Below are 25,662 nucleotides of genomic sequence, written 5' to 3' on the forward strand. Positions count from 1 at the left end.
GACGCGAAGGGGGAGGAGAGACGACGCCTGAGGTGGGCGGGGCGCGCGCCGGTGCCGTTGCCGTTGCCGCGCAGGGCGGGGCCTGAGCGGAAAGAGGCAGAGGCGGCGGCAGCCAGGGGGCGCTACTGGTTATTATTGACTCATACAAAAGCCGTGCGGCGCCGAGACGGCCGCGCGGGCCCGCCTCGCTTCGCGCCGCCCGCAGCAGCAGCAGCAGCCGCCGCAGCAGCAGCCGCCGCAGGCCGGCGGCCCCGCCGCGAGCGGGCGCGGGAGACCAGGCGGCAGCGCCCAGTGCGGGCTCCGTGCAAGTGACAACAGCGCCGGCCGCACGCCGCGCGCGCAGGCCGCCCGTAAAGCTCCGGCCCCCTCAGCCGTAGTGGTAGACGAAGTCGTAGCTGCTCGGCTCCTTGGGGATGGGCGGCGGTGCTTCGGGGATCTGGATGTTCTCCAAGTCCAGGAGCCTCAGCTTCATCTCCATGCTCAGCAGTGTGTCCAGGTCACTTTTAGTCAGCTCACTGGACATGTCCTTCCCCAAGAGAGCATTAAGCCCATCAATCCAGATACAGTACTGTGGAGAAAAAGGGTAATTCACAACTCCAGGCATAAATGATAGGTTATGTTCACTCTTTCCATCCATGCAACAATTAGAGACACTCCCATACAGCTCCAAAAGAGGAAACATTGCAGGGAGTTAACCTATGGGGGAAAAAAATAACAAAAACCAACCAACCCCAACACAGTGCCCATGGAGCTTTCCAACAGAAGGTAGCAGCCTAGGCATAAGCGTGACCCCATAGCTCTAGGAGCGGGACAAGAGTTTCTATTGTGGCATAACAACAGAAAAAGCAAAGCTATTTTAGGCCACAGTGTCTTAGTAGAATAGGGAAGAGGGAACAACTGACTGCATAGGAGGAAAGAAGGTAGCAGTCCAGAGTAAGGGAAATTAGGATTTTTTTTTGTTTTTCAATAAAAACAAACAAACAAACAAACAAAAAAAAAAACCAAAAAAAAAGGAAGATTCACACTAAGCATCAGCAACATTTTCTAAGAAATGAACCTGTGGGAGACATCCTGCTCAAGCCTTTACTGAGAAGCAACTGATCCTTCTTAACCTCTGAAGTTAATTGCTTTATATTCTACTGCTTAACAGCTATGTTTCTTACCTCATATTTATTAGGTGCAATGAAGTTCAAGGTCTCATCAGGATCGTATAATATCGAGAAGGCCAATTCTAACACTTCCTGAATGGAAAAGAATCTTTCACTCATCAACTGAACAAAACATCACAGCACCTTCTGCCTGCTAACCCAACAAGAGAAGCTGCCTTGCTGCAGCTCAGCGCACTTTCCCATATCAGTATTCTGAGCAACTCTGAATACCCTATAGCACAACCAGACTATGCTCACAGTACCTAGCAATCACAAATGAGTACGAGGAAAAGGCCCAGATAGGAAATGGGTTTTGTAAACAATGCACCTGCAGTGTGGAAGACTGTTTGCTCCTGTTGTTTGCTTTCACAGTCTTCAACTTTACAGCACTGGATATTAATTACAGGCAAAAAGGGAGCACTTACTTTGTTCTGTTTCAGTGCACTTTTCTCCTTCATGTGTGGACAATCCTTCCCTGTGACAATGGCTTTGATGTCTGCAACTGGAACTATCAGTGAAAAAATAAAACTCACAAACAAGAAATCCTAACCAGGAAAAGACAGAACTTTGTTTTGTCTTTGCAAATGAGCATTGTTCCTGGTTTTGTAGCTCATTACTGCAGTTTTCCAAAACACATTACCAGTAACACATCCCTATAGTTGGCTGTTATATGAAATACCAAACAATTCCAAGACTCAAAGGATTTGGGCAAGGACCAAAAGTTGATCTCATCTCAGTCAGAGAGGGCTTCAGCCACAGCTCTTTCTCTCTCATCAATAGGATGGTACTCATAACAGCCCCTAGACCGCAGAGCACAGAACATACACAGTGTGCTTAGAGCAGTAACTGGGACTTACTTTTTTCCTGCAGAGATTCAAAGGTCACTTCCCCCTGGGCATTATCTTCCAGATCTCCATAGTGTAACACCTTGTGATTAAGAGCCAGGCGACAATACCAAAATCTTTCTGGAATACACATGAAGTAGAATAAACTGAGCAATATCATTCATGTAAGATCCTACAGCCACTACATTATAGTCTCCCCATCCAATACTTCTACTCCCCCAGTTCCTCAGCAGTGCTTCCTGTTCATGAGGGGATGGTTGTATCCTTAGAAATGCACATCTGGATCCATTCCAAACTACTGGCTAGTATAAACAGTACAGGTAATCAGCTTTCCTTTTTGTCAACATACTTGCTGATTAATCCATTAGATCTTATTTGCCTACAGTTCTTCACAAGAAAAAATGCAGTAGACACTGTCACCTTACCTTGCCTTCTGCGATTTCCAATTTTTCGAAAGCTACTTCCTTCACAGAGCCTGTTCAGGCGCTGTTGCTTTATCAGCTCCAAGATCTCTGGTTGGATTTTCTCTCTCAGCTCCCTGGCAATCAAATATAGAAGAGTAAGCAGAAAATAGAGATAACAGCAAGCACAGAAGGCAATTGGTTTTGTTAGGCACTTACACAATAGGTGGTGACTGGAAGTCATCTTGGCTCATTCTCTCAGACTGGCGAAGTCGCAGAATCTCAGAATAGCTCAGGCTGCGCAGTTTGCTCTTGAACTGATCCAAGGAGTTTGGTTTAGAGGGGAGAGCCCGTGTGATCTGTTCCCTCACAACCTGCATAACCTAAAAAGGTTGGGCAGGGAGAAAAGCAAGTCACATTCTTGCTGCTTAATGGCAGCAGAGAACCAGGGCACAGCTCAGTGGCAGCAAAGAACTGACATGGAATAACTAGGGCCAGCAGCATCGATATACTAGTGACTTTGAAGATCCAGAAGAACAATGAATGACCTCAGATCATACCAAATACAAGTTGGTCCATTCTCCCTTACAGCCCACATCAATGCCTTGTCATACCTTCTATGGCCCTACTCTTTAGCCAAGTGTATAGGCTGAGTGAACACGCACTGTTCTTCAAAAGATTCTACAAAAACACCTCTTCTCCACTCTGACCTTATTAAAATCTTCTGCTGTTGCCCTCATTTCTTTCCAAGTCTTGTTCAACAGCTGGATGCAGATGGCAAAAAGTTCCTCAAATGCACGGTCATGGGTAAAAAACATGGGGTGATAGTCATTCCGGCCTTCATTGGCTTCAGGAAGAAACAGAAACCACAACCATTTCAGCATATTGTACAAGACCTACTAAGAGTAACTTAAAATCCACTACAGTGACAGAAATCTGATGGTGTACAATAGTACTAACTCAAAGAGATTAAGACCATTCAATGCTTCATCTCCCCACAGACAGTCTATATTGGGAATGGCAACTATCCTCATGCTTTACCATGCAAGCCTCTGACTCGTGTGACCTTTTCGTACCAGTCCCCCCAAATAACTGCTTGCAGTTGTTTCCTACTTTCCTCTGGTAGAATTTCTTATACTGATTGTCTCCGAATGCTGTTTTGAGACTGGCAGAACTACTAAACTTTTCTCAAGTTCATAATGGTTTCTAAAGTGTTATTTTTTTTTTATATTGCACCCTGCTGAAGCTTCAGGAAGTTGCAGCCTTCCACTTGTGTCAGTTTTTCAGGAGAACCAGAGTGCACACAACAAAATGTCTTACTTTACTTTGATGCTGGTATTATCAGTGAGGCACTGACACTGCAACTGCAAGCGCCCGCTGTCCTTACGTGGCAGAAGTGAGATCAAGTTAGAAATGCTTGTGTCACTGTCAGCCTGTAAGCTACTTCCAGAAGTATCAGACCAGCAACTTGGAAAGCTGGGGTAATAAATGGTACTTACGGAGTTCCCCAACTTGCAGGATCTCACAAAGCATCCTGGTAAGCTCAATGGCACTGCGCCCAAAGGGACACTCATGCTTATCTTCTCGACTGCTGTTCTCCAGAACAATCTAGAAGAGGAGGATGCAACACACACTAAGAAGAGCTGCTGAGGTGTTGGTATCTGCAAAAAAACAGCAGCTTTGCTTACCCTGATATAGGTGTCCTGATGAAATTTGGCCAAGTAGAGCATGTTGTCTAATGCCAACATCCCTGGAGGAGTCTGAGTAAAATCCATGGCTGGATTTATGTGATTCTGTGAAAAGAGTGTGTAGAAAGAACCCAAACAAATTAGCTCAAAAAAATTGTGTGAGAACCTTTTCTGAATGTATTTTACAACTGCGTGTCCATCAAGCACCTCCCTAGCATCTATCCAAGAGGTAACCTTGGATACTTGCTGACAATGTTATTCAAACTTTCTAGAAGACAGGCTGATTCCAAGTTCTTCATAGAATGGGTGTGTATGGTAAGTAAGTATCTCCAGAGAATGTGCCTAATGAGACCTAGCATTTAACCAATCAGCAAGTTCATAATGATCCTCCTTGGGAGTCAGTGTAGCTGAATTTCTAAAACTCAGATACAAAAGTATGGTAAAGCAAACGGCTTTTTCCATTCCTTATTTCCCCACAGCACTGATGGAGATTGCTTAGAGTGCCTTTGCATGATTTACAGTCAGCACTATCTCTAGATGCATACAGTGAATCCCAGCATCTTGTAGTCCTTGGTGTACATGGCTTTGCGTTTTTCTGTTCCACTGCCAGGGACAGTGTTGCTGTCAGACTCTGCATCAAATGCAATTCTTCTCAACTCAAATATGATATCTCTCTGTGCCTGAAAGACAGAAAGTAGAGAAATGGTAACGTGATCAATCACTAGGGCAGTATTTTCACACAATGCACAGTCCCACCTCTCTCACCAAGGCTTACACAGTGAATACGGAAAGATGCCAAAAGTTATTAGCACTGTGTAAGAAGAGGTGATCCATTTCAAAATGGCAAGTTTCAGTATACCGGGTAATGCAAAATATTTGTTTGCATTTTCCTTTAAATGCCCTAAGTTTAGTTAAAGGCAACTTCTATGCATTCAGATAATGCTAAGGCATTACTCATTGGAGACTACAATGCATCTAACAACTGCGTAACAGACACCTTAAAAATGCCAAGCTTCCTTGTATACTGCAAGGGAACTGATAAAGTGACATGCCCTCCATAGAGATGGAGTAATCAGTTTGACAGCTTGCATCACACTGGTCAATAAATGAATATGTGGCTTCCAGTGACCACTTAAATCTCTAGAAGTCCCATAGCATACAGCAGGGTAGTCATGAGCACACCCTAATCTCAAGGACTACAATGTGAGGGGTGGGTTTGAAACTTTATGCACCATCTACTACAAACTGTATCGAGCTGAGAAGTTCAGGAATAAGGCCCCTTATACGTTCTATTCTATCAGATCTTACTCAGCTCTAATAGCGACCTGATCATTGGGATCCATCTTGGTCATCATTCTTTCTTCCAGGAGATTAAAGGTCAGGACCTGTAGCACATACAGCTGATGTGCCATTTCTGTTTTAATAGGGCGGTTTCCTCTGATCACATGCTGAAAAAGAAAGGATAAGGTAGAAATGAAGAGAATATAAATAAAAAACGAGGTCTTAGCTGTATGCATATGCCAGGCTGCATGTACATCTCTGTATACGAAGATTCAGCTGTTTAACCTCCATATTCCATCAGAAACATAATGATAATGCTCTGTAACAGCAGAAAGAAGCATCCTGATCACTCCCTTTTGAACAAGTGGCTCCAATTTCATCTCTGAAAGAGTCACTTTTCTGGAAATGCCCTGAGGGCAGCAGAATTTACACTCTGCACAAGTGAAACCTCTATTAAGAGAACATTAGGAAGCACTCTGTCATTCCAGACATACTTACATTCAGGATTATAGACCTCAGGTGCTTCTGGGCAAATGCATTAGCCATTTCCTGTTGTGGAATTTAGAGATGAAATAACATGAGTGAAATATAAACAAAAAGCACATTGTGCAGAAAGGAGAGAAAGAAAGAAGCCTATGAACTGAAGATAGCACTAGCACACAGTGAAGTGCTTTTACTATAGACTGTCAATTTAGCATGGCATCTCACCACAAAGCAAGCATCAAGTTGGGATGCAAGGGACATCTACAAAGGCACAACTCATGGATGGCTCCCCTACAAGATGTCATTAACGGGGAGAAAAGCACTAGCATAGTCAAAGAACAGAAGAAAATTTAGCTTAACATTAGACATCTAATAATACTTCAGTATCAGGAGATAGGGCATCAGGGAGCATACTGTGGGTTGCCCAGAAAAATCTGTCATCTACAAGAGGTTCCTTCAATTAACATTTCACAATTTTCTATACCTAGACATACACTCAAGATAACAAGGGCTAAAGGATGTAGTTTTCGGGTCTCCTCCCTCTCAAAAACTCTCCCTCCTAAATTTACATTTCCTTTGTCTCAGTTCCTAAAGAGATGTTTAGAAGTCAGTTTAAGAAAAATGTGCAGAAGCACTTCAGTTTACAAAAATAAAAGGTAAATAATTTTCAAGCTTAAAGGAAAGCTTCCAGTTTCCCTCTTTACCGCATGGCTTTCTTCCCCAGATCAGGGCTTCCCAACCATCAAGTCATGATGACAAAACAGTCACAGCAGATGCAAGTATCTGCTGCAAGCATTTAGTTTGAGGACCAATTACACATGCACCTGCAAAAATCTAACCTGTGCTTTCCTTGTAAATTGTGAAGATGCACTTTTAAAAATACCAGCGATCTCATTACACCTGCTAGGAAAGTGGCACAAGTGGTAATGTCAAGATGGAATATTATCATAAGTTTGCTGTTATAAGCAAAATCTTTGGGTAGGAATATTCTGTTGGGCAGTACGTCATCTGGAAGAAGTCCAAAAGAACTGCCAGTCTGAGATCTCTTCGCATTCCTATGCAGGGCAGATTGGGAATTTGAAGCAGATGTGCAGTCTTAGACAATAGCACTCAAAAGCTGTACATTCTGAGCAATCCAAGGCTGTTCCAACTGCTCATATCAACCCTGCTCTCGACAGGCTTTATAAGGAGTCTGGTAAAACGTATATATTAACCTCATTCCAAGTCCCTATTATCACTTTTGCGTCAGACAAACCTCCTAAAACAAGTAAGTGATGGGCTGGCTGATAGCCAAGCCACGTTGGCTGAAAGTTCAGCAGTGCTCACGTTACAACCAAAATGAGTCAGTGCTTGAGTGGAAAATATCTAAGCAGCATCTACATCAAGTAGGAAGTGGTTTCAGACATAACACACTGCCCTCTGAGCCATTATTTTTTACTATGATTCCTGAGACATAGCACTGAGACTAGAACAAGGCCTGCTGTTAGCACTTTTTCATGCATGCAATACAAAGAATCCTCACTGTGAATTAATTAGTTTGTACTTGGGATGAAGTAACAGGTGACTGAAGCAGATAAACAGTGTGAAGGACAAAGACAATTAAACAATTCTAAATAGCATAGTGAGAAGCACGAGCACACACATAGTCTAACCACTGCTAAGGGATCTATGTTCTACTGAGAGTCCAATAATGTCCACTTTGCTGCTTGATGTGGTCACCGAATCACAGAATCTTTTATGTTAGAAGAGACATCCTGAGATCATCTAGTCCAACTCCCCTGGTTCAAGCAACATCAGACAGAGCAAGTCACACAGGACTGTGTCCAGTCAGGTTTTTAATATCTCCACCGATGGAGACTCCACAGTCTCTCTGGGTAACCTGTTCCAGTGTTTGACCACCCTCGTATTTTTTTGTTTGTTTGTTTAAGTTGTGTGTTCAGGTAGAATTTCCTGGGTATTAAGCTGTGTCCATTGCCTCTTGTCCTGCCAGCAGGCACCACTGAGAAGAGTTAGGCTACCTCTTTTTCATTCCCTTCCATTATCTTCATGGCCCTTTGTGGTCATGTGGGTTGTGTTCAAGGAAAATAAAAAAGAAAAGAGGGGAGGAGGGAGGGAGGGAGGGAAGGAGGAAAAAAGAAAAAAAAAAAAGGAAAAAAGTGAAAGAACCCTTGGAATTTTGTTTGCTATGAAGTTTAGTATCTTGGCCAAATTACCAACAGAGGAGTATGTTCTTCCTTATTTTCATGTGTTAAGCATATAGATTAATTTCAGAAATTATATAACATTTATTGAGACCATAGTTTCCCCGCTGAAGGCACTGCATCCTTGGCAAAAGTGGATTATTCTCTGGGCCACCCAGAAAATCTAAAAAAAGGTACCAGAATCTCAAGCTACAGAAAGTTCCAAATCAACCTATTAACAAGAGTGGTGATTCCCCTGCAGATAGCATGGGGCAAAAAACATCCTTATAGTACAATTCCCATAATGGAGAAGTCACAGATTAGGCAGAATGTATGCTCTAGACCCCAATCAGCAATGAGTTTTGTGACTGCTCTTCACAGACAGCTCTACCTTTAGAAGGACACAGCTGGATATGGAACTGTCATTAATGCAGGCGAGATTTGGGGTATAAAGTCAGGCTGTAGTAAGTTTAAGGAGACCCAGACTGCTAAAGAACTGGTTCCAGTTTTAAAATTGGTTCACCTGATCAGTCTGGTAGTACCAGTTTCCTTTCACTGTCATCTTTATTATGTTGTGTGCACAGTAAATCATTTAGGATTTCTCCTACTACTGACTCTTCTCCCTTTGGCAATCTGAGTATATTCCCAGGAGCCCTCCCGCCCTTTTCCCTAGGCTCATCCACTACCTGAAGCCTCTACGCATCATCTCTGAGATACAATGAAGCATATGTAGAGAAAAGCTAACAAGCCTACAGTTTCGCATGACCAGCCCCCAGGCTTGAGTTACTTACAGTGATGGGCAGGTCTAGTGGGTTAAGCAGCTTGTCCTGCTGGCAGAAAGCAAAAAAAGGCACAAAGAGAAGCAGACAGGATTTAGCTCGGAGTCCAGAAATAAGGCACAAAATGGGGCACTAGAGAAGAAAGGCTCAACACAGCAAAGCTACACAATACAGACATATGCACATCTTGCACGTATGTGAGATATTGGGGTTTTCCTCTGATCAGGACAGGTGTTTCATTTCTCACATTTGCCAGTAGGAATATCCCCCTATGACTTAAGAAAGGTCCCTTTTTTGTAGGAGGGGTAGGTCAGGTATATGTTTAGTAAGTACATACAACCCCGAGGACTCTACCCAGCTTACCTCCCCTATACAGAATTAACTGTCTTCAAAAAAATTTCCATGCTGTATAGAGATTACTTTGTCTCTCAAGGCATTTCAAATTCCTTCCTGAGCATCTCCCAAACATAGATGTGCTGCTCCAGAACAGATCATTAACGGCATGGTACTCTTTCAGTGTTGCCACACTGAAACAGCTACGTAAATTCTTGCCAAAGTCTGAGGTCTACCTTTCCCAGACAATATGATTTCTGAGGCATAAAGTAAACAGCCAACCAGTAACCATTATTCAGGTTTAAAGCCAAAAAGCAAAACCAAACCTGTCTCTTGTCCTCTGGTGCCTTCAGGAAGAGGGCATTGATCAGGGCAATGGCATATGTCTGAATCTCTTGGTTTGAGCTGAAGAAACAAAAATGGGAGGATCATAAGAGAGCAGACAGTATAGAACATTACAGCTTGCTGCTTTGCCTGTGCCTAAGAACATTTACTACAGATAGCTTCCATTTCAATGGACAAGCAGGATTCAGGTAATCTACTTTCATGCCATCTAACTCTTCATAAGGCTTGCAAAAAGCTGACAAAAATTGCTGACTTGATAGCTCCATTATTCAGGGGATAGTGCAGATTGCAGCCCAACAGAGCTCACAGTTCAGCACTACCAGTTTCCAGTGCTGAAACAATCTCTGTAAAGCCTAGTTAAACTGCAGTCTGTTACATGGATACAGCTAGAGACTTGTACAGAACAAGTAATTTTTCTCCCCTGTGCCAATGAAAGCCACCAAACACAAATGGAACTAAGCGGGGAGCATGCATCTCTTTATGGCACTGCCTTCCAACCTCAATAGTTTGGCCCAATCCACACATCTTTTTCTTATTGTCACTGAAGAGCTTCAGGTAAAGAGTGCTTAGTCCCTTACTGGATCACACAGAGTGTATTGTTTCACTTGTCATGTTTTCAATAAGCTTCCAAATGCCAATCACACTCCTTTCCACCCCCGTTTTGATGCTCTATCAAATCCAGTTTTGTTTTTTTACTACACTATTACTCTTTGTGGCAGCTTGATCTTGGCTGGATGCCAGGTGCCCACCAAGCTGCTCTATCACTCCCCTCCTCAGCAGGACAAGGCAGGGGAGAAAATAAGATGGAAAAAACCTCATGGGTCAAGATAAAGGTAGTTTAATAAAGCACAGGCAAAGCCTGCACGCAGAAGCAAAGGAAAACAAAAGATTTATTCTCTACTTCCCATCAGCAGGTGATGTCCAACCACTTCCCAGGAAGTAAGGCTTCACAGCAGTTGCTCCGGAAGACAAACATTGTAGTAACAAATGCACGCGGCCTCCTCCCCCCCACCTTAGCTTTTATTGCTGAGCAGATGTCCTACAGTCTAGAATATCACTTTGGTCAGTTTGGGTCAGCTGTCCTGGCTATGTCCCCTCCCAAGATCTTGCTCACCCCCAGCCTACTAGTGAGGGGAAATGCTGGAGAGACAGCCTTAATGCTGTGTAAGCACTGGTGTTATCAACACCTTTCTAGCTACCAATACAGAACACAGCATTATGCGGGCTTCTATGGGGAAAATTAACTGCACCTCAGTCAGACCCAATATACTCTTGGGACACTTCTGCAGAATTTCAAGCAATTCTGATTAACAGAAGTCCATCGCATCACCTACATGAATTTGTGTGTATACTTGTGTGTGTATATATATATATATATATATATATGTGTGTGTGTATAAAAACTTTTTTTTAATTAGACTTTTATAAAATGCCTAAAGCTAAAACATCTTTTAGCTTAAATAGCTATTTTCACCACTTTGGCACTTATCCCTGGCATATCTGTGGATAACAACCACATTCTCTCTTGTATTGTTCCTTTCCAAATCTTCTTCATTTTGGTCAATCTGCCATATTTCAAACATGCAAATGTTCACGCATCATCCCAGGTTTTCCTTGGGCCTCCAAGATTTGCAGGTCTCTGAAGTCTGCAACTTTACCTATTGTGCCCTCCTTTTCAGGGTTTGCTGCTCTTTTCACCACATTGCTTGCTTTTTGACACAGCAAAGCAATTTTTAAAATAATTTCTCCTCTTCTAACTTCTCTCTTTCAGACCTGTTTCCATGGTCCAGTTCTTCCAGAACCTATCCTCTGTTAAAGACTTTTCCCTCATGATAGTCTTGTCAAACACACACCAGCAAGTTCTGGCTTACTCTCCAGTCTCCCCTTCTACAATATTCCTTGCATAGATACCTTCTTCAACCTTCTGTGTTCTGGAAGCACTTAAGCACATGAGTATGTCTTGAACAAAAGATACTTTGCTTTAACAACTGCACAAGCGTGTCCAGTGTTAGGACCAAAACTGTGTTTTACTAAGATAGAAATTATAAAGCTGAAAGAACACATACTCTTTGCAGAACAAAGTTGCTGCGGTGTTAATGAAAACTTGTTTAGTTTTTCTGTTAACCAAGTTGAAATGTGTAAGCACTGTAAGCACACAGTGACACTGATGCAATACGTTGTTTACACTGTAATTTTGTTAAACAACTATTCGTCAATTAAGGAATATTAATCATATTCACAAATGGTGGTTTTCCACATTTTCAGAATTAAAAGGCTTGAGAAAAAAAAAAACCCAAAACAAACAGCTTACTTGAAGCTCTAACAAGCGCATGCTTCTTTTTCTTATGGAAGAGTAGAACTGACCTAGACAAACAGCTTTAAAAGCCAGATATTCATTTGTCAGTTCATTTGGAAAAAGAGGAAAGGGAGGTGGGGAAAAAAGCAAGAAAAGCATTGTTTTCTTCCTAATAGGCAGGACAAAAACCAGAAGATGATGAGCTCTTAGATTCTAGTGGAGACAATTTAAAGAGGGGAGAAGGTGACAGATGGCTGGATGCAGAAGCTTTGGGAAGCTGTTTTAGTAAAATGCAAGTTTGGTCCTAACACTGAACACACTTGTACAGTTGTTAAAGCAAAATATCTTTGTTCAAGACATATACTCACATGCTTAAGTGTTTCCAGAACACATTTTTCCAGAATCCTATTTTTTTAAAAAATACGTTAGAAATCCTAAAGTTCAAGTAAGATGTCATATCAGTAATACTTTAAAAATAGCATCTTTAAGTGTTATAAACATAAAAGGATGTATTTTCAAATTAACAGATATTCATAAAATTGATTTAAATCACACCACCGTTGGGTGGACACTCACACTTGCAGATGAGAAATTAGTTGCCCCACGGTGATCTCTTCTGCTATCTTCTGATACAGAGTCTGACTGTTTAGCACCATGCTTTCTAGAATGGCTAGGGATCGTTGGAGGATGGAGACATCTACCATAGGCTGACTCACATATCCTGCAATCTAAAAACAGATGAACCTACAGGTCAACAGATGCCCATCCACGAAACCTTGTGGTGAGTGAGACAAACTAAGGGAGACAGAGCTCAGAAATCTGGGTATACTGTGCTCTCAATGAGTACTCAGCTTCTCAGACTCATCTTGCCCTTCCCGGAAGCTGCATTAAAGCATGAAAAGAAATAGCATCCACTCACCCCCTTTACCCAAACTCACCTGTTTGATGAAGGTTATTGAGACCATGTCCCAAGACACGATACCATGGTCCATGAGCTCCAAGAAGGCAGTCAGGGTGAAAGCCAACATCTCACTGTAACTGAGGAAATGAAGGATGCAGTTACAAGAGACCTGGTAGCAAGGAAAAAGCCTTTCCAAGCTGAATAAGCTGGGTAAGAAGAAAATGTCACCAGCTTCTCCTAATAAAACAGGCTACAGTTTGGCAGCAGGGGAAACAAGAAAGTATATGAATTTATGAAGATAATTTTAATGCTTTGTAGAATCATATTTTATTTTTTCTGATTACAAGCACAAATTAAAACCAGCAAAAAAAAGCCTCTAGTCCTGCCATCAGGCACTCACAACCACCTGGATCAGGATCCGACTAGTCAAAGGAGTAAGAGGAGAAGCAGCAATGCAGTATTTATTCCTGAGCACTGCAAAGTATCACTGCTCAAATGCAGCACTTTCATAAGAGGAAAGAAACCCAAACACAGCCAAAAACCAGCAAAACCCAGAATATTCAGTACAATGACCATCAGTTGAAAAAAAAAATACTTGTGAAGGGGAAAGATTTTTAAGCAGATCAACTGAAAATTTGAACCATCTGCAAACACTAGATTTTACAACTGTTGTCAGATTTCAGCTCTAGAGTAAATTTATATCACAAAACATGCAAAAATCTTTGGAAATTATAATCTCCCTACACACACACACGCAAAACAAATATGTTTTAACATCAGAGACAAACAAAGAAGAATGAATTGTCATTCTGTAAATATTGGGACCTGGCTTGAAACAAAATGAAAGCACAGCATGAATTGTGGAAAATTTAATACATAACCACAAGACAGAAAGGTAAAAAAGACTGAGGAAAAATTGCAAAACATGCTGAAAACATATTAGTTGATAATATATGAGAAAACAGAAGACCTATAAATGTTACAGCACTAAGTTATCAAGACTTCAAAAGTGCTTTCAATAAAACAGAACAACTACAGCAGAAAAGCCAAGTGAATTATTTGCATCCGAGTTCACTGTGAAATGTGCTCGGGGAAACTGCCAAATCAGAGTTTGGGGTTTTTTCAGTTTGTTTTTTCTTTGTTTTTAGGAGAGAAGAAAAGTCTTCAAATCTGTCATTTGAATATCACTAGAAGACATTCTGGACCAAGCCATTAATATGAAGAACAGATCTCCAGGATCAGATGATATTCACTGAAGAATTCAAAAGGAACCATAGTAAAATGAAACATTGCCAAACTACTTATTGTGTTCTGCAGAAAGTGACAAATATAATGCCAATTTTCAAAAAGGACTCAGGCAGGAATCTGAAGGACCTATCAGGCACTTAGGTATTTGTAACCAGAAAGATAGGGGGAATCTATCATAAAAGGATAGTACCACTAGAAGAAAAAGAAATATTTAACAGGGAAGAGTTGCTATGGCTTTTGTAGAGGGAAGTTATGTTTCACATCTGTAGGTGTACAAGGTTTATGTGGCAAAGTTTTGGTAGCAGGGGACTGCAGGGTGGCCTCTGTGAGGAGAGGCTGGAGATGCCCTATGCCAGACACATCTCGTCCCAGACAGCTCTGCGATGAACCCACCGCTGGCCAAAGCTGAGCCCGTCAGCCAAGCTGGTGGCACTTCTGTGGAAGCATATTTAAGAAAGGGTGAAAAAATGCTACACAACAGCTATGAGAGAGCAATCAAAAAACATGTGAGAGAAACAAACCTGCAGACATTGGAGGTCAGTGAAGGAGGAGAGGGAGGAGGTGCTCCAGGCGTTGGAGCAGAGATTCCCCTGCGGCTCATGGGGAGACCACAGTGAAGCAGGTTGTCCCCTGCTACCCACAGACTGCCACGGTGGAGCAGATAGTCACACCACAGCCTGTGGAGGACTCCATGCCGCAGCAGGTGGAGATGCCCTGAAGGAAGCTGCAGCCCACAGGCAGTCTGTGCTGGAGCAGGCTCCTAGCAGGAGCTGCGGCCCATCAAGAGAAGCCCATGCAGGAGCAGGTTCTCTGGCAGGAACTGTGGCCCACAAGGGACCCATGCTAGAGCAGTCTGTTCCTGATGGGCTGTGCCTTGTGGGGGAACCACACTGAACAGTTTGTGAAGGGCTGTATCCCATGAGAGGGACCCCACACCAGAGCGGAGGAAAAGTGTGATGAGGAAGGAGCAGCAGAGATAAAGTGTTATGGATTGTCTGCAACCTGCATTTCCCATCTCCCTGTGCATCTTGGTGCTGGGAGGAAAGGAATAAAATCAAGCCCAGAAAGAAGGGGGTGGAGGGAAGGTGGTTTTACTTTTGTCTTTGTTCCTCACCATCCTACTCTTATTTTTAATTAGCAAAACAATAAATTAATTTTCCCCAAGTTGAGTGTGTTTTGACCAACCCATAAGACCTTTCATCTGGTCTTCTTCCCTTATCCTGTTGAGGAAGGGGAGTAAGAGTGGCTTGGTGGACAGCTAGCAGCCAGATGAGGTTAACCCACCACAAACTGATTTGTTCAGAGACCTTCAGTAAAGTCAGAATGAGAACAGTTAAGCACAACTCTTGGCCTTTGAAGAGGATTATGATGTGCTTCACTAAAACATCTTAAAAAAAACAAAACATTCAGCTGCTAAAGGGTAAAAAACAAAAGCCCTTTCCTGCATTAAAATAACTGACTGAAAGACAAACAAAAGCGTAGAAATTAAATGGTCGGGTTTCAAACTGATTAAAAGTTAAACAGATTTCCCCACAACAGCACCGTAGTACTGGAAAGAGCTAAGAGCTAGGGGAAACATAGAAAGAATGATTAGCACTCTGGAATGGCTGCCACAGTTACAGTGTTACCGGACTGAGACTGCAGGTTAGAAAAGGCATGACTAAGCATTGATATGAGAGAGATCTATATGGTTATGAATAGTACAGAGAAGACAGAAGAATCTACAATTTCTCATAACAAAACACGTAGAGGGAACCAAATGAATATTAGGTCACATGTTTAGAATAAAGGAAGTATTTTTTTTCTTATAGGACAAGTAACTGTGGAACTTCCACACAGTGCTGTAAATGTCAAAAGGATAAGTTGAATAAAAAATTAAGAAGAAAAATCTATGGAAGAAACATCCAAAACTTAAAACAGAGAGATACAATTTCTGCTCAGAAAGCCCAAACGTTGAAAACTGTTGGAGACTGAAGACTGATACTTTCTCTGCTATACACTCTCTAGCCTTTTCCATTCCCTAAGATAAACAGACCTTTGGCCTTTATAGCAACTGTTCTTACCGTGCTGCTCAAACAGTACTGATCACATATACAAAAGCCAGCAACAAGCTTGCTGCTGACTGGCACGTTCATGCCACCAGTTCTACAGGAATATTCTTGTGTGCATGTGGGTTTTTCACAGGATACCTTCTCCCTTAGACTTCAGATGAATAACTGCTTGAGGAGATGACCACAAGAAAGGTAATAAAAGTAATTTAAATTATCAAAGTGACCTTTCAATGCAAGTTTCACACATCATAAATGTCTCCTCTTTTGCCTCATGTGGTTAAGCAAATGACTAGAAAGACTTTGTCTCAATTAATAGATTGGCATTTCCTATGAGGTTAGTTGCTTAATGCCACTTCAGCAAGCAAAATTAGCCCCTTATTTGAGGCCCTATTTCAGAGTCCTAGAATACAGGAAACTTACTGGGACAGGAGCTTGGTCCCACTCTCCACAAGCCGTGTCAGCACTGTAATCCCTTCCATGTTGATGAACTCTGTGGCAAAGGTCACATCTGCTGAAAGTTTAGCCAGTTCCTTCATGGCATCCAGTCGGGCTTCCATACTGTGTGACTGGATCCTCTCCATCAGCTGGCGAGCTGCCCTAGACTGGGATGAAAGAGGGATGATGGCAGTTACAGACTAGTCATCTGCAGACCAAGTTCTGCCAGCATCAGCATTCTGCCAGAAGTCCAGGGATGGGCACAGAGAGCATGGCAAGGGTAGAGACATAACCAGCAATGACAGTATAAGTAGCAGCAGTCAGCTAGTCTAAGGCAGACTAAAAAAAGGCTCCACTCAGCAACAGTTACAGCCAAGCAGGAGGCGAGTAAAACGCTATGGTACATGTTAAATACTTGTTTTTCTTCTTGATGAGGTGAGTGGAGGTAGATATAGAAATATAGAGTGAGACCATTAAAGAAATACAATGTTAAAAAAAAAAATATCTCGTAGATTGAAAGAGAAGCACAAGCTCATTTTCTGTATCCACACAACATTCTGTAAGATTCCTCAGACATAGATCAATGTTGTCCTCAAACACCTCTTGCCCAAATAACGTCTTCCTGTTCTACTCACTCTCAGCTATATGCCATGTCACTCGCACAAAAAAAGGTTTAAGATTTTCAATAAAAAGGAAGCTGCATCAAGTCTGCAAAAGACAACTGTTGAGGTCACAAAAGCAAGAATTCACTAGGAACAACTCCCTCTGAATCAAATTTGTCTCTTATTTTAACTTCTGCATTAAGTCACCTGTACTGTTGCTTTCCGACCGAAAATACTAACTGCACTCATATTGAGAATGCATCCATCAGGTGTTTTACAACATGCTGTGAGGCACCGGCACAGGCTGCCCAGAGAAGCTGTGGCTGCCCCCTCCCTGGAAGGGTTCAAGGCCAGGTTGGACGGGGCTTTAAGCAACCTGGTCTAGTGGAAGGTGTCCTGGCCCACGGCAGGGGAGTTGGAACTAGATGATCTTTAAGGTCCTTTCCAATCCAAATCATTCTATGATTCTACGCTAATCTAGGAGATGCAATAAAAATGTGGACTGGATTTATTTACAGAAAGTCCTACAGCAGGGCAGAGCATCCAAATGAAAGATACACACCAGAACCAGGGAGGAAAACTAGAGTGTGCCTCATTGTGCAGAATGGCCCACAATGAAGGTAAGCCCCCTACAATTTGGGGAGAAGGAGAAAGAAAAGCTGAGAAGCAAAAAACAGCCTGCCATACAAGGATAGCTACTCATAAAAAGGGATGTGACGAAGCGTTTACCGGGGAGACTGCCAGCTGTAGGATAGTTCCATTCTTGATGTCACAGCGAGTCTGAAAGAAAACATAAACCTTAAACTGCAGAAAAGTGGGGTGGGAAAGAATGCAACTGGATCTACAGTGCACATTTGTATGCACAAGTAAACGGGTTCCTATATCACACAACCCTACCGAGGGTATTGAGTTGCATCACCGAGTCCTCACACCTATGAGCATGCAAAGGGAGAAGTGCAAGGCTCCTCAGTTGAATGATACCATTCAAGTCTGAGTATTTTTGATAGCACAGATGCTGCCCCTCAAGGATTAGTGACAGTATTGTTTCATGACACAAGTCCAAAGGCATTCTACACTCTTGCCCAGGACATCAGCAAATTGCCAAGTCTCACACTGACCTGTTCTGTGATGTACAGCTGAGGACCATCAGCATACCGCAAGGTGTAGTATTCAGGGTTTGGCAACGACCACCTGGCAGAGGAAGAAGAAGAATACATAAGCTTCGTCCTCCTCTTTTTTCTGGCTCTCAGTTAGGAACAGGAGCTTGATCCCAAGAGGGTGAAAAAGAACTTTCGAGCAAAGCTTTAGCATAGGAAATTAGGTCTCTCAAAGAAGAGAGAAAACACCTTCCCCTTGAAGGAGGGATGGGACTTCAGCCTACTCTAAGTCAAGCTCTGTGGAATGTCTGAAGACGCCTGTGCTTCAGGAACAGCAAAATGGGCCAATCTTCAGAGACACAGAATCTAGGGGCATACACATGCACACACTCAGAATTGGATTAAAGATACAAAGCCCCTGTTTTTTCAGATCTTTTTCTTCACAATTTAAACCCCGGCCCATTCCATGGCCCAAACTGGCAGCAGGCAGCATGGATCATGCTAGCAGCACACTGACAAGCAGCAGAGACTTTCCACAGTACCCCAGTAAGATTTGTCAGGGAGACAGACTTTCTCCACAAGGGTTCCCAGGGAACCACTCACCCATCACAGACCTCCTTGATGATGGATGCAAGAGGCCTCTTCTAGAAAAGAAAGAGAGAGTCCTTAGTAGCCACGTTTCTCTCAACCATAAAGGAATGCTGCCCATCTCTGTGCTTCCCATATTCCAGTAGCAAGGTTGTTGTGTATCTCCTCCCCCATCTGCTTACCAGGTCTCACCTGATCTATTTCCAGCAGCTGGGCATTGGCACCTGGCCACTCAACAGCTACTTTCACAATGTCCGAAGGTGGTGGCATTGCTCCAGACTCCTCCAGGTGCCTTTACAACAGCATATACCCCCACACCTGTTAAGAGAAAGGACAGTGAGCAGCTCTCTGAATACTATTTCAGTTGTTACACTGCGTCTAACACCAAGCTTCAAAATACCACATAAGACCTGCCTTATGGTTTGCTGCGCCTGCCAGAGACAAACCACCCATTGTGCCAGAGATCAAGGCCTCATACTAAAACAGCACATTGTGAAATTGTATGCCCAACCTTATCACCTAAGGAATACTTCTGAGAGCTTGTTGGGGCACTCACACAAAAAGCAGAGTCACTCTGATCAGCAAAGCCCCATCTGCCACCTACTGTCCATACTGTCAAGTCAGTTTACAGGACTAGTACAACAATAGCTCCCTAGGCTCAGCTACTGTCAGTACATGAGAGGGGGAACCTACTGTCCAAGTAGCCTCCCTCCCACGGGTGGGTATTTACTGATGCCCCATTCATATTTCTCAGATACCCTGATCCACTCAGGATACCCAAACAGGCTCCAAGGCAGAGTAGCAGCATCTAGCTTAATTCCATTGCCTTCCTATAACATCATAAATCCAAAACATGAATATGCATCACAGAAAAAAAAGTTAACTCAGCATTTGCTCTGGAGGTCTACCTTTCACTCCTTTATCTGTCTTAGAGCATAAGCTTGTGTTCAGGGTTTGGTCCCAGACAGTTGTCAGACATGCTGGTTTGTGCTTCATCTGGTAGTAAGAGGCTATAAAGAAATGTACTATTTCAGTTCCTTTTTAATCCTCTCCTATGTGGATGGAGCATTCCTGCTCTCTCCCACAGAACCATAGTGAAAAAGTCACATGGGAGAGAGACAACCCTCCCCATCAGCAGCTCTCAGGAACAAAGGCTTCAAGCTGCAAAAAAAAAGAGGTACTGGACACAGAAGTAGTTCTGTCCTTAAGGTCTCCTGAGACTCAATTTCCAGCATACTGTGAATGAGATGGTAATCATCTGAAGAACGATTTCCCAGCTCCTATTTCTCCTATTGGGAAAACCCAATCCCCCTTTCCCAGAACAGAGATGAGACAGTGCTGAGCAGGGACATTGTTTCATGACTAACATACTTTCCCGACTTCCTTGATCAACCGGGAAGGAGATGCTAAGACAGGCTAAGATTTGAAGGGAAACCAGCAGCCTTTGCAATTTTCCTGATGCAAGGCAAATAAAGAAGAGAGAAGTTTCCATGGATCTGCAAAGATCAAGCAGCTGCAGAGATACCTGGCCCAGGACATTGGATTACATGACTGTCCTGGAAAGGGGAACTTTATGAAATTAGCTGAGTCTATCACAAAGGGTGCGTATGCCTGACCTGTATAAGATGTTGACCTAGAGATCTGCTGCTGATCTTAATTAACGAAGCTCATACGCCTCTTCCTTCCCTCACAGAGACTGGTATCACTGCATGGGAAGATATGAAAATTCAGGTGTGCTAATATTTCTCTGCATTTGTACACACACCAACCCCTTTATCAGCCCCCTGTGACTATCTTCTCACTCCAGCTGAGGCAGCTTCCTCACCTAGGAAAACAAAATGCTATGATCTCCTGGTGCAGCTTTTTGAGATAGTCACATTATTATCACTCCTGCCTGCTGGAAGTGAGGATGAGAGGTGCAAGTTTAGAATTTCTTTCATAGCACCTCCTGGAAATGCTCAGTGTTTTCAACTGCAGCTAGCCTTGCCCTCAAGTCTCCACCAGATCACAGATAACTGCCTTACAATGAAGGCACTTGCTGGAGAGAGAAATCGGCCATTCGCCTATTAAAACAAGCATTGTTTAACACGAGAAGCCCTTCTGAAGTTGCTGCCTTGCTCAATTTGCTTTATTCTCAGTATGTGTATGGTCTTTGCAGTTCCTGCAGGAATCCAGGAAGCCTGAACTCCAAAGCTATCTCGGGCTTCAGTCAACCCAAAAGGGAGATTGGTATTGCATGTGCACAGGAACACCATCCTCCTCCACTCCTATGACAGCCAGACTTTGCTCACTCAACTATCCCACCCCTTGGAAAGTATCTGGCAAGCCAGATTTGGAATTTCATGATATTCTGAAAATGAGCATCTTACCCCAACTAGCAGAGATGGTTACAGTCAGTACCCCTGGACTTTTCCTCCCAACAACAGCTTATGTTTTCTTAAAACCCATAAAATGACTGTAAGACTAAACACAACTCACAGGGAAAAGTGCCAGTCAACTTAGGTTCAGCTTCGTCAGTTTCTTAAAATAACATCTACAACCTTTCAGAGAAGCATCACAGTATTAGCTCAGACTAAGAGATCAAGAAAGCTGGCCTCAGAAAAGCAACACACTAAGTGCACCAGTCAGGCTGGCCAGGTCTTGGGCAGTGATCGAAAAGCATTTATACAATTCCTACCATACAAAATTACAAGTTAAGAGTCAGGCAGTTACACAAAAACCTGATATTCTTCTTCCTAATCCTGGAGGGAAGACAACCAAGCCCCTTCCTGCTCCAAGATTTGCTCTAGATAAAAACTTTACCACTCTCATCCAGACAACAAGCAGGAAAGCCTGTCCTTCAGAGAAGGTGCATCAGGTAAAAAAATGCCAGTTTGGACAAGGTGAGGTCACACAAAGGAAAACCACTCATGTGAGCGTTCAATTAAATTAGTGTTTCAAAGAAGCCTTTGCAGCCCACAGAACTAGGCTAATACACAAACAGAAAGCGTTGAGCGTATACTGTCCTATGGAAACAGTCTCCAAATCCCATGAGCATGTAATAACATATTCCCCTTTCTTCACAAATTTTGATTATCAGTGTTCTATTCTCTCACTCCAAGACAGAAACATACAATTTACTCTTTGCTAAGACAGACTTGCTAACTTGCAGCAAGTATGTTCTCAGGAGGCCCCTAACCCTAAACACGCAGCTGCTGGTGCTATTTTCATACCCCTTACAATCATCAAACTGGACTCTACTCCTTTCTTCCACACTTATCCTGAAACAGCTGGTCTTTTGTCCAAAGTAAACTAGGATTTCAGGCAACAAAGCATAAGGAACCCAAGATCAGAATAGCACCTTGCCTCATTGCAGAGCAAAGGAATCTGTATAAAGACAGGAATGCTTTGAACCCAGATATATTTAAAAGACTTAAGCCCCGCCGTACAGCGCTTACTATTGGGGTTAGTATCCATAGCAAGCCTACCTATACCAGTTATTCTCAGCCCGTTCACAAGTCAACAACCAATACCTGATATTTCTGAGGATATGAGAAGTCTGCCAAGCATACCGCACTGCAACTCAGAAGAGTCCCTCCTGATCCTAAAACCTGACTTTCTCTAGCATCCAAGTACAGTGTAATAAAGAGACAAGACAGAACCAAGAGAGCCTGCTGAACCAATGCACTCTGTAGCATCAGTCATAAGAATCTGGAGCTTATCCGATCCTTCTGTCTTGCAAAGAGATAGATGAACCTAATAAAACTATGAATCAGTCTTCCTTACTTCCTTTTCCTGAATTACAGACACATACACAAATATCTTTTGCAGCAATAGCTCAAAACAGGGATAACTCATCAATTAAATCCTGAAGTACACTATGGCAATTACTAGTATATAAGCAGTAGCATACCTCTGTACATATTCCCCAGTGCCCAATTTGCATGACACCCCTGGATCTGCAGGAAATACAGGTTTCCATCCATTAAATCTAGAAATAGACAGGCAGTTCCCAAATGGTATGTGATTTCTACTCACTGTGCTCCGTTCAGCAACTAAAGTCTGTGATGTCCTAAAAGTGAAAGCCTGAGAAATCTTATAGTCATATGGCATAAGCACACGTCATCTCCAATAATCAGACTGGCTTGCAATAACTGAACAGATAATTACTTCTCCTACGAGTGAACCAACTCACAACTAGAAACCATCTAAATCTATTAAGTGTTCAAGGCACAGCAAATACACAGTGAAGAGGCAAGGCTCAAGATTGCTTCCTTGAGTTTTAAGAACTGAATCTGCAACTCTTAACTAATATACTCATGAGTAGTTAGCATCTAATTACCAATTCTTCATTCAGCCCCTTGCAGTACAGTTATAGCCTTTTATTTGTACTGCAACTTACCTTGCGAGATGCTGCTGAGTAGAAGGAAATACAGTACTTCATATATGCCAAACCAAAGATGCCCAGATTACTATAGGTAGAAGCCTTTACAGATCTCTAACTTGCCTTTTCCCCTGTGAAGAATAAGCACCATTCAGGGAGAGGAAGCGCACATTAAAACAAAGAGAACGATATTACGGAAAATTCTGCAGAAACCATAGAACCATAGTGTAATTTATGTTGGAAAAGACCCCGAAGATCAAGTCCAACCATAAACCTAACACTGCCAAATCCACCACTAAACCATGTTCCTAAGTACCGTATAAATAAAGACTCCCGTTTCATCAGAAAAAGTACGGCAGAGGTTGGCCCACAGCTCCTAGTGGTAATGCACTCTACCTGCAGCTCCCCTGATACCCTTGCTGCTGAAAACAGTAACCAACCAAGTTGTATTACACTACCTTTATATCTCAAGAAAAGTTTTCAGCTGCATACAAACTCAGAAAGTAACTCATCATGACACATTAGACTATTTCTGCCCCGAACTTCTTTCACGAACGAGCAACCACTCATGAGTAGAAACCATGTTCCCGATTCCAATCAATATTCAAGGCACAGCAAATACGCAGTGAAAGAAATAGAGCTTAAGGACTGTTTCTTTGCACATCAGCACCATGGAACAGATACCACAGGAGCCTACAGAGGAAGAGATTAAAACATCAAAATGAATTGGCTAAGCAGAACCCAAAGAAGTAGGGATTCAAAATTAGAAACGGTAGGAAACTCTTCAGACAGTCTGGGTCAAACAACCCTCTGAAGGACCTACACAGATCAGTGGTTCAGCAGAAGCAGGTTTCCAGAAGAGGATAATGAAGACTGGACTACAAATACAAAGGGTACTTCAGGTCAGCGTCTTAACACATGGTTGTCTGTCAAAAGCATTCTTTGAAAAGATTTCACTACGTGCCTGCAGACAAGAGAAGTGACAGATGTTAATTTTTACAATGGACATTCTGCAGTGCAACAGTGATATATCTGATAAAATGACTGTTCAGCAGCTCTTGGGAAGAAGCACAGACTGCAATTTTGCATAATCGTGATTATCAGTCATTTACGGGTCTCTCACAGCGCATTCTTCTCAACAACAGCATGTAAGCAATTATCACAGTTTTGTACAGGGAGATAGCAGCCAAGCTGAAATCCATCAAAGATGAATTCACTCTGCTTCTGCAGAGCCAGTTCCTTCACACAAAGCAGTGGTGTAGGGGTAGATGCAAGGCAAGGAAAAATCAGTAAAGCCACTAATAAAACACTATTCAAGAGACTTCTGAGAAGCTGCAAGCTAAAACAACTAGAGTATTTTAAACCGAATTTGCCTATTCACAAACTCAATCTTCTTTTCATTACAGATAGAGAACAAAGTGTGCTGCGCACAGAATGAAAATGAGGAGGATGAAAGAACATTCCATGAAAGTGAAAAGCTGCCTAGTAAAATCCCCTGGTCAACAACCAAGTAGCTGCAGCTTCTGAAAGCTGTAGATGCGGCAAGACATCCAGGTCAGATCTCAGCAAGTCCCCGGGTGGTGGTACCAACAGGACAAACCATAGGTGGAAGTGACATTAGTCTGACTACATGGACAAGTGTGCAGAGAAAACTGCTTCCCTGACCAAGCAGCACAAGAGGGTAGCAGATGGCAGAGTCCAACCTGAGGGCTAAGTATAGTTTTTTATGTTACTTCACGTAACAAGCAAAGAGAAACATACTTCACCAGAGAAACTAAAGAAGCAGGTGGCTCAGATTCTCCATCTCTGGAATCCTATGTTCCTCCAAAGGCCTTCCAGTTTAGCCATGAAACAGTAAGCCTATGACACTGAACTCTCATCTGGCACATTCCAACAAAGTTGGGCAGAGACCATCTCCTTGCTAAGGCAGAAACTGATAGCAACAGGCAAAAAGAGAGAACTGCTTTTTTATTATTTTTAATCAGTCAAGTGAGCTGAAAACAGCCAGCCAGCCAGCCAGCAACTCCCGAAGCCTGGGCTAAAACTCAATTTAAGGTGCCGAGCGTTTTTTGTCCTAGCGAAGTGCTGCCCACTTTACGCCTCGGGTCCACTCGGCTCCTGGGGGAGCGGGGACCTGCGCCGTTCTCGGATAGCTTCTCGGCCCGACCCCGGCCCCTCCCCGGTCTCACGGCCGGGAGCCGGGGCGCCGCGGCGGGCCCCGCGCGCACCGACAGCCGTAGCTCCAGCGGCCGCTGCATAACGGGAACTTGGAGGCCGGGATGGGCTCAGAGGGGGCCCGGCAACCCCAGGCCAGAGCCCGGCGGCGGGGCGGGCCGCCGGAGGGAAGGGCCGGGGACGCGGCGCCGCAGTGGGCCCGAGAAGGCAGCACTGGCGGCTGCGCCCGCCAGTGCCGAGGCCGGCGGCGTGCTACCCGGCCCCCCGCGACCCTCGCGCGGCTCCCCACCCCCGCCCGCCGCCCTGCGCTCACCCAGCCCCGCCGCGGCCGGTCCGCGCTCCGGCCGCCCGGTAGCTCCAGCGGCCCCGCCAAGGCGCTGCCGGCCACTGGCCCCGCCAGCTGTCACTCAGCCGCCTCGCCGC

General features: G+C 43.5%; 1 protein-coding gene across 7 annotated transcripts; it reads right to left on the reverse strand.

Moving 5' to 3' along the window:
- Window positions 1–113: 113 nt before the first annotated feature.
- Window positions 114–25,660, reverse strand: ELMO2 (engulfment and cell motility 2). Of its 7 annotated transcripts, XM_042801040.1 has the most exons (24): window positions 25,553–25,660; window positions 23,888–24,028; window positions 23,083–23,195; window positions 18,894–19,019; window positions 18,717–18,757; window positions 18,135–18,207; window positions 17,746–17,796; window positions 16,400–16,581; window positions 12,718–12,817; window positions 12,356–12,507; window positions 9,465–9,543; window positions 8,818–8,853; window positions 5,862–5,912; window positions 5,408–5,530; window positions 4,628–4,762; window positions 4,083–4,187; window positions 3,894–4,002; window positions 3,105–3,241; window positions 2,614–2,777; window positions 2,419–2,531; window positions 2,006–2,113; window positions 1,574–1,656; window positions 1,164–1,241; window positions 114–568 (listed from the first exon to the last, which is right to left on the reverse strand). In XM_042801040.1, the coding sequence occupies exons 4-24, from the start codon at window positions 18,969–18,971 to the stop codon at window positions 368–370; spliced, it is 2,199 nt and encodes a 732-aa protein (XP_042656974.1). In that variant the 5' UTR covers window positions 18,972–19,019; window positions 23,083–23,195; window positions 23,888–24,028; window positions 25,553–25,660; the 3' UTR covers window positions 114–367. The 7 variants fall into 7 exon arrangements, with proteins under 7 accessions (XP_042656974.1, XP_042656973.1, XP_042656975.1 ...); XM_042801039.1 differs by lacking the exon at window positions 23,083–23,195; XM_042801041.1 differs by lacking the exon at window positions 23,888–24,028 and having other exon boundaries at window positions 25,553–25,635.
- Window positions 25,661–25,662: the final 2 nt, after the last annotated feature.

Source organism: Tyto alba, unplaced genomic scaffold (genome assembly GCF_018691265.1).
Source record: "Tyto alba isolate M040663 unplaced genomic scaffold, T.alba_DEE_v4.0 Super-Scaffold_33, whole genome shotgun sequence".
Lineage (NCBI taxonomy): Eukaryota > Metazoa > Chordata > Aves > Strigiformes > Tytonidae > Tyto > Tyto alba.

Excerpts from the sequence above, each read along its gene's own strand:
- ELMO2 (XM_042801039.1), bottom strand. The coding sequence starts at position 18,971 with ATGCCACCACCTTCGGACATTGTGAAAGTAGCTGTTGAGTGGCCAGGT. Across the intron at positions 12,508-12,717 it reads CAATAACCTTCATCAAACAG|ATTGCAGGATATGTGAGTCA; the intron begins GTGAGTTTGGGT and ends ATCTGTTTTTAG. Across the intron at positions 569-1,163 it reads TTGCACCTAATAAATATGAG|TACTGTATCTGGATTGATGG; the intron begins GTAAGAAACATA and ends TTTTCTCCACAG.